Source organism: Leiobunum rupestre, chromosome 5 (assembly GCF_980474605.1).
Source record: "Leiobunum rupestre chromosome 5, qqLeiRupe1.1.hap1, whole genome shotgun sequence".
NCBI classification, from domain to species: domain Eukaryota; kingdom Metazoa; phylum Arthropoda; class Arachnida; order Opiliones; family Sclerosomatidae; genus Leiobunum; species Leiobunum rupestre.
Genome location: NC_143388.1, coordinates 9,804,640 through 9,823,484, shown reverse-complemented (window position 1 = coordinate 9,823,484; position 18,845 = coordinate 9,804,640). Strand labels below are relative to the sequence as shown.

Sequence of the window (18,845 nt, the reverse complement as noted above, 5' to 3'; positions counted from 1 at the left end):
CAAGAATCTAAAGGGACGCGTGAATACTGGGAATAGGAAAATCACGAGAATTTTAGTTCAATGTGGACAAACTTGGCGTCGCTGAAGTCAATTTCCTATTTAGTTTCGAAGATAAGCAAAGCTGGAGCGTTTACGTTCAATTTGACAAAATCGCGCCGTTATTGTCGGTTAAATGATTAGGCTTTAGTAAGTTTTTGAGCTTTTTTTTAAGTGGGCCTTTAAAAGTTTAAGTAATGGTAATTAACCATTGTGTAAAGTAAAAATAACCAGTAAGCCGCGTATTGCTGAGGTTTTTTAATCAAGTTTATTGGAATCCATTTCATTTCTTGACTTAAAAAATTTAATGAACTAAGGTTAACCTAACTTTCTCGCCCCGACTCGCAGTGTAAGTTGAACAGAATACTTGAGGCGCTTCAAAGCGGCTGGCGTACCTCAGTAAGCCTTCCGATTTAGGCCACGCCTACCGTGTCAAAATATCGGGAACAGTGAGTCCCCTTAAATTCTTGGTCCATGATTAAATTAACGAAATAACATTTAAACTATATCACCTAACAACACCATCATCTCAATAACATGAAAATTAATTATCAATTTTAATGTTCTGATCCATGGTTCAATTTTTATTTTAATATTTAATCTAATTAAAATATTCGTCAGCCGCCAAATACATGAAAATACATTCTGTATAACCGACAACTTTAAACGAGACCAACCGACCAAATAACCAAAGACAGGTACTTGTAAAAAATGAGATAAAATTAAAATCCCCCTGGTGGTAAGGTAAGGAAATTTAAACAGGCTCTTGAACTATGGCGGGCTTTTTTCTTATCCCAGTCTCTCATCCTTGGCGCGATATAATGAAGCTAATTACTCGCGGCTCATAATACATCAAATGCTTAACGCGGAAACGCCGGCCCATTTTTCGAGGCAAAATCCCTCCCTTATGAACGAAGAGATGGATGAAAAAAGCGACGCTGGGTATCCAGGAAGAGGCATTCTTAGAACGAGCTATTACCGGATGGCTTCCTGACATGACAAGGCGATAGACTACATCGTCACCGCGACGGAGTCGCCGAAGCAACGCGACAGACTGCACCCGAGTCGTTGGCTTTGAATGACGCTCGACTTCCAAATATCTGGTGGTAAAAAGATGAACATATCTGACCGAACGTGCCGTTTCTTCGGCGTATCAGTCAAGTCGGAGTTAAGAGGACCGGAGAACGGGTACGGACGAGGGACTGCGACTGGGAGAGACTGGAGCTCTTGATTTACGATGTCCCGAGCAACAGATGAATGAGGAACGCTCTCATCCTTCATTCCGTATCCCAGTGCCGTCACCACCCCGCCAGGATCAAGCGACCTTTAATTTTTACTCCTTCCGAAATCTGACGCTTTTTGCTCACCCCCCCCCCCCCCCTCTGCCTTAAATTGATTTCGCAGATTTACAAATAGCCAAACGAATGTGACGTTTCGAGAAACGCCTACTACGACTCTGCCTCCTCTTGCACGGAACGATATTTTACCAATGCCCTTTCGATGTCCCTCCCCCCTTTTCATCACTTACTGCGCGTGTCACCACTGTTTTCATTCCGATAAACACTAAACCGAGTCTAACAGCCAGCCGGCCATTAAATTTCACGCTGTCACTTTTTAACATGAAGTAAAAAATTAAAATATCAAGTTTTGAAACCAATTTTATAAGATTTTTTATAACGTTATGTTATACGAAACTAACAGCCAGCCGCTCATGAAATTTCACGCTGTCACTTTTTAACATGAATAAAAATTAAAAAATACATTTTTTTAAACCAATATTATAAGGTTTTTATTATAACGTTATATTATTACTAAACCTACGTGAAACCGAAATCTTCAGCCAGCCGCCTATGAAATTTCACGCTATCACTTTTTAATACGAAATATAAAGTTTTGGAACCAATATTATAACGTTTACCAAAATCAAACCGGGGATGAAATGTCACGCTATCACTTTTTAACTAAAAAAAAAACAAATCAATATATTTTAGTTTTTAAACCAATATTATAACGTTTTCTCTGGTTAAATAATTTTATGCAATTTAAATTAATAAATTCCAATATTTTTCGTTTAATAATTTTTATGCAACTTAAATTAATAAGTTAATATCAATAATAATTTTATTAATTAGACCAAAATTTTCCTAACATTTTAATAAATTCCAGTATTTTTTGGTTTGATAATTTTATGCAATGTAAATTAAAGGGGAACGGCCAAGCTTTTCCAAATATGGCCTTATTTCCTTATCAAAAGATTAACAAGATGTTCAATATACTAACACTTACCTTTTTTGTTTTGAAAAAATAGCTTTTGGCCCAAAAAGTTGAAACGAAAAATAACGCCAGGTGTTTGCGTTTGAATTTTCGCCGCCATCTTAGGGGCTGCCGCCAGCGCCCCTAACCCCGTATGAGCGATTTGCGAACTATCCTAACTTTTAAAATCGCGCAATTTAGGCTTAGGTCTCTTATAACTGGAACGCGCCGCGCGTGCGAAAAAATTTTTTCGCGTCTTCAGCAGCGCGCGCTTTTACGTTGTTTTTCTGTCTCACCGACTTCTCAGCAGGTGTCGCGGCGGACGCGCGCTTTTCGATTTCCCGAAATTTCTTTATTTTATAAAAAAATTAACCACTCAATATTTTTTTATGTGGTTTTTGCCATAAATTTTAGTTTTTAATGGGCTATAGGGCTATCTAACTGGTTAAAGCTTGACCGTTCCCTTTAATAATTTTACGCAATTCAACCCAAATTCTCTGAACATTTTCCCACGCAAGAAATGCAAAATAACTTTAAAAAAAATCTTGTAATTCAACACTTTGGTGCTAAATGGCCAAACATTCCGATGCGAAGGCAAACTCAAATAAAGAGTAGGTCATATAGTAACTCTAGTCCCATACAAAACAAGCTGCGAAGAGGCGAGAAAATGTTAAGACCAGAATCACGTCTTCTCGTTTTGGAAGGAGGCAACCCGCAGCTAACTCCGCCGCTCGCTGTGGCCATTTGATTAATGATATTTCTGCGGAGCGAAAAAACAGGGACTATATTTCCTCCGTGTTCTGGCCGATCTTTTCTTTGGGCCGAGCGAGAAGGGGGAAAAAATGAGGAAAATTTTTCGGAAGCCGGAGCGAAGAACTATTAATAAGCAAATGATAGCCTTTAGTTAAAAGAAATTCGCCCTCTGGTGGCAAAGGAGGAAAATAATTTTGCCACTTTTCGCACGTTTTCTTTGGGGATCGGGCGAGTCTTTATATTACGCGCCTGAAGTGGGAACTCGGAAGGGATAAAAAAAAGATGTCGCCAGGCTCGTTAATTAAAGTGGACTTCCAAGCACGTGCTAGAGGACCTTTTTGACAAGTCTCAAAAAGAGGAGATGCTCGGGCTTCCCCGACAAGAACGATCTCGTATTATACAGACGCGTGAAACTATGTGCTCTAGCTAGTTGTTAAGTGCACCTCATACCGTTGGATAGAAAAAATACTCATCTTTTTAATTTGTTTCGCTACTCGCTACTTTTATAGTGTGTATTTTTCAGTGAAAGTTGTATAAATTTTACTTTACATTTTTAAGTTGGGATTATTTTAATATTATACTTAACATTTTTAAGTTGGGATTATTTTAATATTATACTTAAAATTTTTAAGTTGGGATTCTTTTAATATTATACTTAACATTTTTAAGTAGGGATTATTTTAATATTATACTTAACATTTTAAGTAGGGATTATTTTAATATTATACTTACAGCTGTATGGATAATTTTAATATTATACTTAAAGTTGTATGGATATTTTTAATATTATACTTAAGGTTGTATTTATAATTTCAATATTATATTTAAGGTTGTATGGATAATTTTAATATTATACTTAAGGTTGTATTTATAATTTCAATATTATATTTAAGGTTGTATGGATAATTTTAATATTATACTTAAGGTTGTATGGATAATTTTAATTTTATACTTAAGGTTGTATGGATAATTTTAATATTATACTTAAGGTTGTATGGATAATTTTAATATTATACTTAAGGTTGTATGGATAATTTTAATATTATACTTAAGGTTGTATGGATAATTTTAATATTATACTTAAGGTTGTATGGATAATTTTTATATTATACTTAAGGTTGTATGGATAATTTTAATATTATACTTAAGGTTGTATGGATAATTTTAATATTATACTTAAAGTTGTATGGATAATTTTTATATTATACTTAAGGTTGTATGGATAATTTTAATATTATACTTAAGGTTGTATGGATAATTTTAATATTATATTTCATTTTAATGCATTTTTAAAACCGTTTTAGAAATGTTTAGCTTGTTTACTAGCTATATAGGATAATATCGTATTTAACTAAAAATAAACAAAAATAATTTATAAAAAATAGCAGATAATTTTTATCTCAATAATTATTTAAAAGCCTTAATTTTTTTAAGAAATAGCTTTATAATTAAATAATAAGTAATAATATATATTTATAAAATAAGGTCGATGTAATTCAAATGTTCGAATGCACAAATTTCAAATTTGAATTCTCGTCATTTTGAAGATCAAAATCACAATTTTCCAGGTCGATGTAATTCAACTGTTCGAATGCCCAAATTTGAAGGTCAAAATCACCATTTTCAAGGTCGAAATTATTTATTATTATAAGATTTTGGTATATATTCGAGCTAATCATTAGTAGTATAAGTACGAACGCGGTTGAAAATAGAATCAAATTGTTTCCAAATTGGAAAACAACTTAATTTCGGGTTCCCACAATTTCCTTTTTTTTTGCTCCATCTTCCGCTTACGAGGACTGCCTCTGACAATCTTTTTACTCTCGTCCTCCAAGCGAGGATATCCCATTCCCCAGAATTTAATTGAAAAAAGGAGTCATCTGCTACAATTAAATATTCTCTAGGTTCCTCCGTCTTACCATTACACCATCCATTCTCACCGGGTAGTTCGATCAAAGCTAACACCGTGTTCCAAAACGTCTTGAACGGGACTATCCGGTGAGAGTCGAACGTAAAAGCGTGGTTAGAGCGGAGGGAGAGTCAAGTGGAGTCGGCTGGCGGCGAACGTGAGCTGCAAACTAATCACTGATTAAGCGACTGGAAAAAAGGGATGGGTATCTACGATTGGAATAACTAATTAATCTGGCCGCTCTTAGCCGGTCACGTACGCTTCTACGCCCTGATCAAAAGCGGGAAAAAATTACACTTTTTAACTTCCTGTTGAAGTTTGTCGGAAACTTCGTTAATAGTTTTATATTTATGGTCGCGATTATTAGGAATTATTTGACCAAAAAACGTTCGGTTATCGATAATAAATATTTGTTGCGGTGATGCGTAACGCGTTATATCAAGCGTTTTTGCAATACAGTCGAAACAGAAGAGCAGGCGCCATCTGGTTTCAAAGATTGGAGATAGAACTGGGGGGTATTCCATAAAGGCTACGATCTTCGTCAATCGATATTTGTAACGGAATAAATCGACTTTTAAAGACCAGTTTAAATCGTGATTAAGTAATTTACAACATCGTTTAATGACTTTAAATCATTGCTAACCATTTAATCATAATGGATGATATTAGATTTGGAAGGTTAAATACTTCAAGTAATTTTCCATCGCATCCACTGTGACGCTCACGAGGAAGATCAAGCTCTTGTATAAATAAGGTGACGGAGTGGTTAGCACTTTCGCCTCGCAGCAAGAGGAGCCGGGTTCGATCCCAGCTTGTGGCACTGGGTGAAAACTCGAAACAACTCCTTCCGCGTTGAGTTTGCAAGTTATCTCCTAAATGTTTAAATAGGTTTATCCCCGAGTTCTTCGGTTTCCCCTTCCATAAAAACTTGATGAGATTAACGGTAATAGTAAGTGTAGGGAGCTGTTGGCTCGCGTGGCGTGAAGGGCTTGCTACCACCCTCCAACCTGTTTCAAGGCATTGTAAATCGATAGATGACTTGGGCCTAAGGTGGTGCCTTGGGTGTTAGCCGAGCTGATTTGTATTAATATCGGTTTAAAAAATTTAGCGCATTCTTAAAATTATTCTTGCGCAAAAGTGTAGGGAGCTGTTGGCCCGTGTGGCATGAAGTGCTCCTACACTTTGTAACTCAGCCGCCTGTTTTAAAGGCATTAAAAGCATCGCTCGATGACACTACGATGTTGCTGGTTATTAACAGGGTTGCCACGGTATCTGGAAAACGTGGAAATCCTGGAAAAGTCAGGGAATTTGAATATGGGTATAAAAATCAGGGGAAAGTCATTGAATTTTAAAAATTAATCGAAAAATCAGGGAATTTTAAAAATTAATCGAAAAATCAGGGAATTTTAAAAATTAATCGAAAAATCAGGGAATTTTAAAAATTAATCGAAAAATCAGGGAATTTTAAAAATTAATCGAAAAATCAGGGAATTTTAAAAATTAATCGAAAAATCAGGGAAAGTCAGGGAATTATAGAAATTAGTCTTAAAATCAGGGAAAGTCCGGGAATTATAGAAATTAGTCTAAATATCAGGGAAATGTCAGGGACTTTTAAAAATTAGTCTAAAAATCAGGGAAATGTCAAAGAATTTAATTTCGGTTGCCAATAGGAAACTTACTAAAATATAGGATACAAAATGCAAAATAAGTCAGGGAAAATCTCTGGAGATGGTCAGGGACAACCTGGAAAATTCCGATGGCAACCCATAATTAATAAAAACAGAAAACGTTAACACGACGATAATATAGTTAAGAAAGGTTAGAATAGCAAATGCAACCCGTTCTAATACAGTTGCTGTCCTCGACGTCCTAGCGAAGGTGGTGTGTCTCGCTGGGGTGTGTGGGTCGCCTCCCAAAAGAGGGTGCGGACTACGAAACGGAAAAACGATTTAATGTCTCTCCAGCGATTTGGTAGAAAATGACTTTCCCGTACTATTACTTTTTTGGGCCTCTTTTTGAAGACTGGCAAACCTCTCGAGAGAAATCCCTTATCAAGCCCTCGAAGCACGGACGTTCCTTTTACGCTCTATTCCTGGTTCGGATGATAGCGTTGTCGAAGCCAGCACTGATACTTGTAGAATTCAATCGCTACCTTCGGCTCCACGACCATCTTCGACAAAATTGGATTATATACTTTTTATTCTAATGACCTTACCATTTCGCCAATAAGTACCCACACTTGTACCGCTTATGCTTCACCGTTACCTCTTATCCTTCACCGTTTCCTCTTATCCTTCATCGTCGTTACCGCTTATCCTTCACCTTTACCTTTTATCCTTCACCGTTACCTCTTTTCCTTCACCCGTTACCTCTTATCCTTCACCCGTTACCTCTTATCCTTCACCGTCTACTCTTATCCTTTACCGTTACCTCGTATCCTTCACCGTTTCCTCGTATCCTTCACCGTTTCCTCGTATCCTTCACCGTTTCCTCGTATCCTTCACCGTTTCCTCGTATCCTTCACCGTTTCCTCTTATCCTTCACCGTTTCCTCTTATCTTTCACCGTTTCCTCTTATCCTTCACCGTTTCCTCTTATCCTTCACCGTTACCTCTTATCCTTCGTACGAGCTATAGACTAACCATTGAAGAACTATAACGTAAAAATAATAATACAAGAAAACCAGGATTCCAGGGTGAAATCGTTGTGGGGAATCTAGGAGAGCTTTTTCAACTCGTTGGATCAGAAGGGGTCGAATCCGCGACCAAAATAGGTGCCCCACGAAATAGGAAGTGCCCCGTAGGCGTAGGAACCCCCCGTACCCGAAGGTACCATAGACGCGTAGGTCTCCGTGCTCTCAGGGGGAATTGGCCACGGTCTCAGGGCCGCGCGCCGTCGTAAAAGGTTTGTCGGTATCGGATACAATCTGGAAGAAGGCGCGAAAGAATGCCCGAGAAAATTGGTCCGAGAGAAGGGGAAAAAACGATAGGAAATTGGGCGAACGGCGACAATTGTAGGGCTCTCTTTTTCTCTCCCGTGTTGTTATAGAGTTCTATAGGTCTCTTTCATTGAACGGAGGGGAACTACGCTATATTATATCCGGGGCTACAGGTATAAAAGAAATTTACCACTGCCTGCTAAAAATGGCCAAGAAAACGATTTATTGACGAAGAGAGGAAAATAATATGTAGAGAAAAAAGACCTGGTCAGTGTTGGAGTCATTTTTATTGGAAAAGTTGGAAATAAACCGATTTTAAAAGAACTATTGGTCTGATATGAGTTAAAATATTTGTTAGTCACTTTTATAATATATGAATTAATTTATAAGAAGTGTTTTTCTGATTTTATTGGAAGTAAATTCTATTTAAACATTACTGAAAAGTTAAATCAACGGTAGAAAATATTGTTGTAAGTCGGAAAATTTTTCTGAAAATTTCCGAGGGCTTTTTTCCGGAAACCTTTCCGTATTTTCCCGAAAAAAGTAAAAAAAAAGTTTTCATTAAATGATTAGCCTAATATTGTTCGCAATTTTAGTTTCGTGGCATTGTCGGCTAATTTTTTCGAATCCAAAAGTAAACTTAACCTCTAGATTAGTGTTGGGAAAAAAACCTTATAAAGTAATATATGTTTCAATTTTCCGCAATCCGTATTTTTTTGGAAAGTTTACCACTCTATTAGAAAACGTTGAGACTAGCGGTAAATCTACGCGTAATCATTACACGTATCAGTTTTAAAGGCAGGACTTAACCTCTTCTGTTATCTTAATTATTTTTATGAACGACTTAAGAGGTACTATTGTTTAAATTAACTTAATAGGGTTAACTTGTAGGAGCGAAAATTATACAAAATACTCCTACAAGTGTTATCTACACATTTTCAAAGAGCGACATAACCTGGCTAATAAATTTATTTAGCTAATTTATAAATAATATGTCCTAGTAAAAGATCTATGAATAATTTATGAAGAATTACCCCATTTTAACGTTCTTTGGGAGCCGCAAATAATCTAATAAAATGTTTTCAAGGTAACAAGTCAGGCGTAAAACAATATGAAAGTATTCTGTAGCTCAGTACGCGTTTCGTTGTTTTGACGGTAACAATAGGTTTTAAATTATTTAAATGTTTGACTGATTGAATGAAAGGAATGAATGAGATTTAGAACACTGGAAAAAAAAGTCTATTCACAATGTTGGAGTTGACTCAACTAGTTGTGTTGCGTGGAACTTAAGAAAGGGTTGTCACAGTACCTGGAAAGGTTTGGGAATTTGGAAATGGGTCTAAAGGTCAGTGAAAAGTCAGGGAAACTGAAAGTGAGTCTAAAATCAGGGAATTTGAAAGTGGGTCTAAAAATCAGGTAGTTTTTAAAATGGGTCTAAAATTCAGGGAATTTTTAAATGGGTCTTATAGTCACGGAATTGGAAAATGGGTATAAAAATCAGGGAATTTTTAAAATGGTCTAAAAATCAGGAAAAAGCCAGGCAATTTAATTTTGGTGGTTTACAAAAATATAGTTTAAAAATTGAAAAAATTTGCTTCAAATAAGTCAGGGAAAATCTCCGAAAATAACCAAGGAAAAATCGGATAAAATACTGTGGCAACCCCGTATGATATAATATAAGATTACTAATCATGCATTTCCTTTTTGTATTTTGTATAGTTCTCAGTTTGAGAAATACGCAAGAAGAAGAACCGCCTGACCCTCAGTTGATGAGGCTGGACAACATGTTAATCGCGGAAGGTGTAGCCGGTCCAGAGAAGGGCAGCGGGCCCAACGCGGCGGCCAACGCTTCGGCGGCGGCGGCGGGTGGCCCGGGCCAGCCAGAGAACGCTATTGAACACTCCGATTACAGGGCGAAACTGGCGCAGATTAGGCAAATTTATCACCAGGAGCTCGAAAAATACGAACAGGTAAGCTCACGCTTTTATTACAAAACGTATTCGTGACATTTTTCAATGACAAAATGTGGTTCTTTATTTAAATATGTATCTTAATAATTTTTAAGCTGTGATTTTGTAAATTGAACATTTTGGGGTTACGTACTATCAAAAGTAATATCTGTTACGAGATAAGTAGGTAGCTGTATCTTCGCGGGTTGGACATGGATTCGTTTGGGCGCAAATTTACCGATGTGTACTATTACATAACTTAAGCAGGCCCCCCAGAGGTCCTATAATTCCTATAAAATGCTATATTTTCAAAAATGTCCTATAACATCCTATATTTTTAGTAAAATCCCTAAAAAGTCCTATAAAATCCTATAATTTAGATATTTTGCCCATTTCAAATCTTGCCACTCTGTTAAATTGCTAGATTTAGCTATAGGATAAATTCTTATACAAAATCATTCTAGTCTATACTTTTGTTATTGTTAACACGGTTAGCTACTAGTATATTTTTGTGATGAAATGGTTCAATAGTTTCTATTTTTCAAGTGAAAATCAAAGATTTATTTCACTAAATATAGATTTTGTTTTTTAAATTCATAAAGATAGTAAATGAAATAGCATATTTAGTTCTATAAAATCCTATAATTTGAAAAAATAGTCCTTTAAAGTCCTATATTTTTAGAAATATAATCCTATTTTTCCTATAAAAAATTTGAAGATTTGAGTGGGGGCCCTGTCAAGGTGTAAAATATAAAATTAACCCTGCGTAGGGATAATATTTTCCCTATAAAATATTGTTAAAAAATCAATATATGATGTTCCTATTTGGCGTAGATATATGTATTATTTTGTTCTGGAACTAAATATATTTATTGCGCCATGTGATCTGACTTAGCTAACATTAGCGGCATGCGAACGCGACCACGAACGACCCGTTGAAGTTTCCTATGCGCTATCGCCATCTATCCAGAAGGAATCGAAACAAGTTTCGATTTTTTTCCCAAAGGCGCTCGATACGAACAGTGTTTAGGGGTACAGAGAGATCAAAATAAAAAATATGATATTTGGTAAATAATTATTATAAGCAATTGTTTTTGAAGCCATTTTTATTCAAATTATCGTACCAAATAAATAATCGAAAATGAAAATTTAATTTTTAATGCATATGGTAAATTAATATTAGTTATCACAATGATTAAACTACAGGCAGTATTTACAGTATTTTGAAAGCCTAATGTAGTTCGTTTCCTAAGTTTAAAAACGTCATAACTTGGGCCATATTAAAGCTAGAGTTACGACGTTTTTAAACTAAGGTAACGAGTTGGAACCGCAACTTTATTCAAGCTTTTTAATTAATTAGATAAATTAATGGCGAAACGTTTTACAATCGTTGGTTAAATCGAAGATTAACAACCTGTTGTAATAGGACAAAAGATCGCAGATTTAAGGCCGACTAGCGCTATCTTTATATAAATTTGAACTTTTTTACACGCGTAATATCTTAAGTAACATTATAACAATAATTATGTCAATTAGGAAAAATTTACACTGAACTCACTCTCAGAACTATTGCGCAATCTAGATTTAGTTATCAGCACAGTGCCCCCTAGCGTCTAAATAAACCCAAGTCGAAATATACTACTACCAAGGACGATCGAAATATACTACTACCAAGGACGATCGAAATATACTACTACCAAGAACAGTAATAATACACTACTCAGTTCGAGTTAAAGTCCCAGTCGGAGATAGGCGATGTTGTCAGTCAAAGTTGGGTTTAAAAATTAGCATTAAACCAATAGGAAGTGTTATACTTATGGTTATAATTATGTTACTTATGGTAATATCCTTTTAAAAAAATTAAGCAATTTTTTTGGGGAAATCAAGATATTTAAAAATCAGTATTACCGAAGAACCTTAGACAATTGCAACAATAGGAAGTGTCATTATAATATTCATTATTACGTTACTTATGGTAATATCATTTTCAAAACTGAGCAATATTTTTGGGGAAATCAAGATATTTGAAAAGCAGTTTTACCGGGGGACTCTAGACAATTGCAACAATAGGAAGTGGCATACTAATATTTATTATTACGTTACTTATGGTAATACCATTTTCAAAATTGAGCAATTTTTTTGCGGAAATCAAGATATTTAAAAAGCAGTTTTACCGGGGGACCCTAGACAATTGCAACAATATGAAGTGTAATACTAATAATTATTATTACGTTACTTATGGTAATATCATTTGCGAAATTGAGCAATTGTTTTGGGGAAATCAAGATATTTAAAAAGCAGTTTTACCGGGGGACCCTAGACAATTGCAACAATATGAAGTGTAATACTAATAATTATTATTACGTTACTTATGGTAATATCATTTGCGAAATTGAGCAATTTTTTTGGGGAAATCAAGAGATTTAAAAAGCAGTGTTACCTAGACAATTGCAACAATAGGAAGTGTCATACTTATATTTTATATTACGTTACTTATGGTAATATCATTTACAAAATTGAGCAATTTTTTTGGGGAAATCAAGAGATTTAAAAAGCAGGGTTACCCGAGAACGCTAAACATAGTCGCGAAAACCCCTTGGGCACCTGTATTCGCGACAACATCTTACCGAAAATCTTGGTATTAAAAGCATCCCCCGAGGGTAGGGGGGAAGGACTGAGGGGGGAATGAAGGGGGCAAGTGCCCCCCCCCCTCATCGATCACGTGTCTGCCAGATAGAAGACAATAATCAAAAGGCTAGACGTGAGTAATGAGCGTTTGATTGGTGCCGGGCTTATCTCGGCGGAGCGGGCGCCGCGAGGGGCCTTTACCCCTTTCGGGGGGGGCCCCAGGCGCCCCTCCGCGTTATAAAATGGCCGTCGTATCATCCGTTACGTCGAGCGTTACCTAACGCCGTTATAAAAGACAAGACGAAGGGTGAAATCCGCGTACCATAATCAGGGTGGGCGAATGTCGGCTAAGACGCGTGGAAAAGTGTATAGAGTCGGATGCTGTTGGATGCGTTTAATAGGGCTGAGTAGGAACGCGGCGGGAGACGTCCCGGAAGGCTATTGTGCCCATTTACGCGACTTTCTCTATGGAAAATAGCTCGGAGTCGAGAGCGTTTTGGTCGCTTTTGTTCGGGCTGCTCTCCCGGCGTCAATTGGCGCCCAAGCGGTTTCGAATCTTGGAAATCGTCTTCGGATTTCTGGACTGCCTTTTTTGGCCACCGATGAATGAATATCAGAAATGGAGAAAGGAACGTTTTTTGTTTCTCCCGCAAAACTGATTATCGCTAAAAGCGTAGCTATTTCCTCCCCAAAAACCATTGAGGCCTTGGACTGCACTTTCTCTCTGCGTATGTCTTTTGAAAAAGCGAAATTTCTTTAGTAGTTTCGTGGTACCCAAACAAAAGAACTCTTTTACGTTTCAAAGCGAGCATGCGTTTGGTTCTTTGTGTGGGAAGTTTTCTATAAGCTTAAATTAATTATTAATAAGGCTGATTTTTATATATATTTTTTTACGTTTGTTGTATAAAGATTGATATAATGGCCAAAATTGTTGCTTCAATAGACTAGAAAAAGTCCCGCAATTTACTAGCTTCTCACGTCAGCCACCACGTGGCTCTGTGTAAAAGGACTTGTCGTATTTTTTGCTTGTAAATCAAATAGCTAATTATAAAATTAAAAAAAAAACAATTATTTGAATTAAAAATCACAGATTATCTAAATTGCCTAAAATTATATAAAGGGTTATGACACTTATATTTTATAATTCCATTTATCTTCCATTTTTCTATAATTTCAATAGAAATTATCTCATAATTTCCTTTATTTTCAATAGAAATTAACTTAATTTCTATGAGATCATTTTTATTGTAAAAAAAGAAATTATTTCATATTTTTTATAGAAATTATCTCATGTTTATGATATTTTCCCTTAATTTCAAAAGTTTCAATTGTATAAAATAATTTAAATCGACTAGAAATTTACTATTTTTCTTATAAAATATTTGTCGCTTTTCTGTGGTCACCCCAAAAAATATAGAAATTAAACGATCATAGCGGCGAACGTAATAAAATCAGTGATACGACCAAGAAGCGATAGAACACAAAACAAAACTTTCACCCAAGGGTATTCTACCTTAATAGGGCAGTGGAATAAAAATATTTTTTATCTATTGAAGTGAGGCGGTTCTCAGCCAAAATTCGGGCTCAAATCAACGAATATCCTCTTCTTTATAGGTTGAACCATGTTTTATGCATCGCTTTGATTGGGATCAGTCGATTCCGCGTCCCAGAAACCCCCCCTGCTATATACTGCAGTCCATTTCGAAAAAAGAGAAGTAGAAAATGTTTAAAACTCTTCTATGAAGCAAACTGCACCCTTCTCTCAAGCGTCCGCTTAACGGTCAACCAACCTTCGATTCCAAATCGAAATGATTTGGAAAACGTCAAACCTCTATAGGAACGGGGGGGGGGGATAAAGTGGGGGAAGTCAAGTTGGAATTATAGTTAAAAGTTGGCATGACAGGACCCATAAATAAAAGGATTACCAATCAGACTGGAATTTGAAAAATCGGGGGGAAAAAAGGTATAGAGATGAAAAAAAAATTGGACATTCAAATAAGAATATATTTGAAGATAAAATGGATTCCCTACGTCTTCTTAGGATTAAAAAACTAATAAAAAATAAAGATTTTTTTCCGCTCAGCCCCTGGCCTGAAAGCTGGGGTAAAACTAGCTTCTAGATTGATAAGGAATGGATTTGGACATCCAATTTTGCTGGCGTGGTATATGACCGACCGTATTATATATATTTATATATGTGTAGGAAGTTGGTCAGATAGCTCCCAAATTAGACTGTTCCAGCAATGCCGTAGAATGTTGCGGGGAAGCTTATTACCAAAGGGGCAAAGGGGGGAAGCGATGAGGTTAGCAGGGAAGATGGTGTGTCGGGGTGAGAGGAGTTTTCGGCGTTAGGCTCGTGAGTTATTGCGGCTACATAGGTCGGAATTAGGAAAGCGCAGGTTGAAATAGCTAATTAATGATTGGTTAGGCGCTTACAATACAGCGATGCGCGGTTCATCGCAGTCGTATTATTGGGTTAGACTAGTTAGAGCTCGCTGCAGCGTCGCTTCTCGGATATAGTTTATGGCCGAATGTATATTGTTAACAGATAATTACTATTCGAACCCCTATTCCACCTCTTCTCCTTCCTTCTAATATCTATGGCAGATGGCCGTCTTCAGCAGCTAGTCGTTGGCTTACCTTAATTATACGAGGATTTATGAAGTTGAAATGACTTGGGACGTAGACTCCGCCAATCGGATCAACGTGGATGCTACTTGCGATTTTACTTTTTTAAATTGTTGTACCGTGTTCCAAAAACAGAAAAGTGTAGAAATTAAGATTGTTTAGTATTATTAGTAGTTTAGTTCATTCAGAACTATTATGATGGCGGGAGTGTATTTATAAAGAAAATTCTGCCCATCAGACAAGGATTGAATCACTAGTATATTTTACAAACCTAGGCAGTTGAAACGGCATATTGAAGATATAATGTTGTTTTGCATAGCGACTAAATTTATTTGACTTTATTTTCATATTTCATGTAAATATGTATTCCCCTGGGTATATCTCAACCTTGCCATTGTCCCCTGGGTATTTCTTAACCTTGCCATTGTCCCCTGAGTATATCTCAACATTTACATTGTCCCCTTAGTATATCTCAACATTTCCATTGTCCCCTGAGTATATCTCAACATTTCCATTGTCCCCTGAGTATTTCTAAACATTTTTATTGTCCCCTGAGTATTTCTAAACATTTTTATTGTCCCCTGAGTATTTCTAAACATTTTTATTGTCCCCTGAGTATTTCTAAACATTTTTATTGTCCCCTGAGTATTTCTAAACATTTTTATTGTCCCCTGAGTATTTATAAACATTTTTATTGTCCCCTGAGTATTTCTCAACATTGCCATTGTCCACTGAGTATTTCTAAACATTTTTACTGTCCCCTGAGTATTTCTCAACATCGCGATTATCCCCTGAGTATACCTCAACATCGCGACTATCCCCTGAGTATACCTCAACATTGCGATTATCCCCTGAGTATACCTCAACATTTCCATTGTCCCCTGTGTATTTCTAAACATTTTTATTGTCCCCTGAGTATTTCGCAACATTTCCATTTTTCCCTGAGTATATCTCAACATGGTCATTTCCATTAGGTATATATCAACAAATTGAAATTGAAATAACCTTCGTGCTAAATTTGAAATAAGAAGCACCCTATTCCAACAACACAATCCTTCAATATAAATAACGTAAGGCAAGTTGAGAAACTGTATAGAATGGTGAAAAAGCCTTGTTTCCGCACAAAGAGGAAACTCATCGAGGAATCATATTTCATATTCCTAGTAGCCCCTGAACGTTGCGTTTCCTGAACCTACAACCCGCAGATTTATGTACTGTTTTTTTTTGTTAATATGTAGATTTTTTTTATTTCCACTACGCCCGTCGGAGGGCGCTGATCGTATAAAACATCCAGAACCATTTTGTTTGTAACGATAAATTTACGTAAGCCCTAGGTTTAACAAATCGTCTTAGGTGTATCATCAATATTATTTGGGTATTTGGTGCGGGATACCTAAGCCAAGCGATGGGACCATCATTTTGGGACCCATACCTGCTTTTTTTTATGTCTACTATACTATATATTGGTATATAAATAGACTTTACTTTTAAAAGTGGTGTTTAGTCTTCGGAGAATTCGTCTCAGATTTTCTTATATTTTATTTTTTATATTCTGAGTTCGTGGAAACTTACGTTCGTGATAAAATGGTGTAAATTATGACTTCGAGGGCGGTTCTTAGCGGTTGTGATTGTAAGACATTGCCCATGACACCTTGCCAGACTTTAAACAGTAGCTCCAATTCAGGGTAATCTGATGTATTTTACTCCATAGCTGGAGATTTACTACTGAAATAAATTAGGATAAACAATGAAATCTATTTTGTTTTAGGACCCGCGAAGCGATTCTAAATAATTCAACGGTTTGTTTTGGATCGATAGATTATTTTTTTAAAAATCCCTTGATACCAAAATATCGCGTTCTCGATAATAAGAATTTTAGAATAAATATATATTTAATAGATAATTTGAACATCAAGGTTCATATACAGACCTGGAAATATGAGGGTCAAGAATTAAATTATTAAATTTTTCTTACTTAACATTTGCCATTGTTATATTTGTTATATATTATAACAATTTAGTTTAAATATCAATCGTGAAATCAGGTAGCGTAAACGTCTTCGCCAGAAATCGGTTAGTCAATAGTGATAGCATAAACTTATTCGCCAATAGTTAACTATTACCATAAGTGTATAATAATATTACATAAGTTTGACACTTCCTATTCTTCATATGCAAAAGTTTTACAATGAGCTATTCTTAAAGGCCTAGGTTTTCTTCTGCCAGTCACCCTTTAAATTTACTTTCCTTCCAAACAAATACCCTGGTGGTAGGCCAACATGTTCTGCTGTTGGCCTACCACCAGGGTATTTGTTTGGAAGGAAAGTAAATTTAAAGGGTTACTGGCAGAAGAAAACCTAGGCCTTTAAGACAGACTGCATTACGGGCTTCGACACTGTTTTGCGTCCGCTTGCTGACAGCGTCCCGCTAGGGGGATATATCCTTTTTGTGATGACGTCACTCCGTTACTAGTTCTAGGTAAAATTTTCCCCAAAGTGACTATGGAACAATATTATAGACTTATGCTTTTACTATATAATATAATTTACATCGAATCAAAAAGAAATAATGTATCTCGTCAAAGATATAATTTGCATTTCGCGTTAGAAAAAGAATCCTATCCATACCATTAACCAGTAGTATAATGAAAATATGTTTAATCATACAAGGCTACGTTCGAAAATGACAGGCGGCCAGCTGATCCTGGGGTCTAATCAGAAAACCCTTGTTAAACACGTTCCTAACATCTTCGAAAAAGCCGAGGAAAGTGGGGTATGGTTTACTTTGTTTACGCTCTCCTCTTCGGCAACGGCCGAGCGTAGTTGGCCGTATCGGAGCGAGCGGAATCTCCCTAAGCTAATTCATTAAAAAAGATTTCCCTCGACCAAATTCGAAACTGTACCCGATTCTTCCATCCAAGTCGGTATTACAATAAGGGGACCAGCGGTGAACCCCCAATCTAACTCGGGTACGGAAAGGGGCTTAGATCGAGGGTAACCCCCCGCTCACGTAAGAGGGTGGTAGGCCTTAAAACTGCCCGGGAATCCATCGTTTCCCCACAGGTCCCATCCATCAAGCGCGTAGCTACGAAAACGGCCAAGCCGAAGCCCAGTTTTAATGTCATTACCAACAGCGAAAAGAACACACGCGGCCTATCTCTTCTTAGCTTGAATATTTCATACCTCCAAATCGAAACGTTATTACGTATATTTTCTCGCTAGCCATTTTCCCTTTATAACGACGGGGTTCTGATAAAACAGTCAAAACTCTTCGGAAGAGAGTCAGTTAGCGCGAGATTCGGTAATTTTCCGAGCGTCGCGACGGCGGGGGACCTTAGCCCGGGCCGCCGTGTTCCCCCTCTTCGACGGTCGAACCCCGAATACTCTCTCGGGAGCGATAGGAGACGTAACTTTTCAGACAGTCGGAGCGGGAGCCGAGAGCCAGACGACCCGGCTCCCTTATCTCAGCTTCCCCGCGAACATCGTAGGGAAAGTTTTCGCGGAGATTTCCGCTCGTTCTCCTTTGTCGGAACAATGGCCGAAGCTCTTAATGATATTTCCGAGGAGCTACCAATCTCCTTATCCACTTCTATTCGGGATCTATTTCGGAGAAGTGTTTTCACGTTTTAAGTTCAACTTCCTTTTGTCGCCAACTCAATCGGTTAGGCCATTACTGTTTCAAATTTTAATTCACGCGCGAATTAAAACACTTCTGTATTTCTAAAATATTTTATTAAAATAAAACTAGTAACG

At 36.7% G+C, this 18,845-nt stretch overlaps 1 protein-coding gene across 2 annotated transcripts in view; it reads left to right on the top strand.

Moving 5' to 3' along the window:
* The window catches only part of exd (PBX homeobox extradenticle), a 282,642-nt gene that overhangs the window by 221,532 nt on the left and 42,265 nt on the right, over positions 1-18,845 (top strand). For both annotated transcript variants that reach the window (XM_090174437.1, XM_090174438.1), the window contains exon 3: positions 9,608-9,858. In XM_090174437.1, the coding sequence (XP_090030563.1) occupies positions 9,608-9,858 (251 nt within the window). The remainder of the gene's footprint in view (positions 1-9,607; positions 9,859-18,845) is intronic.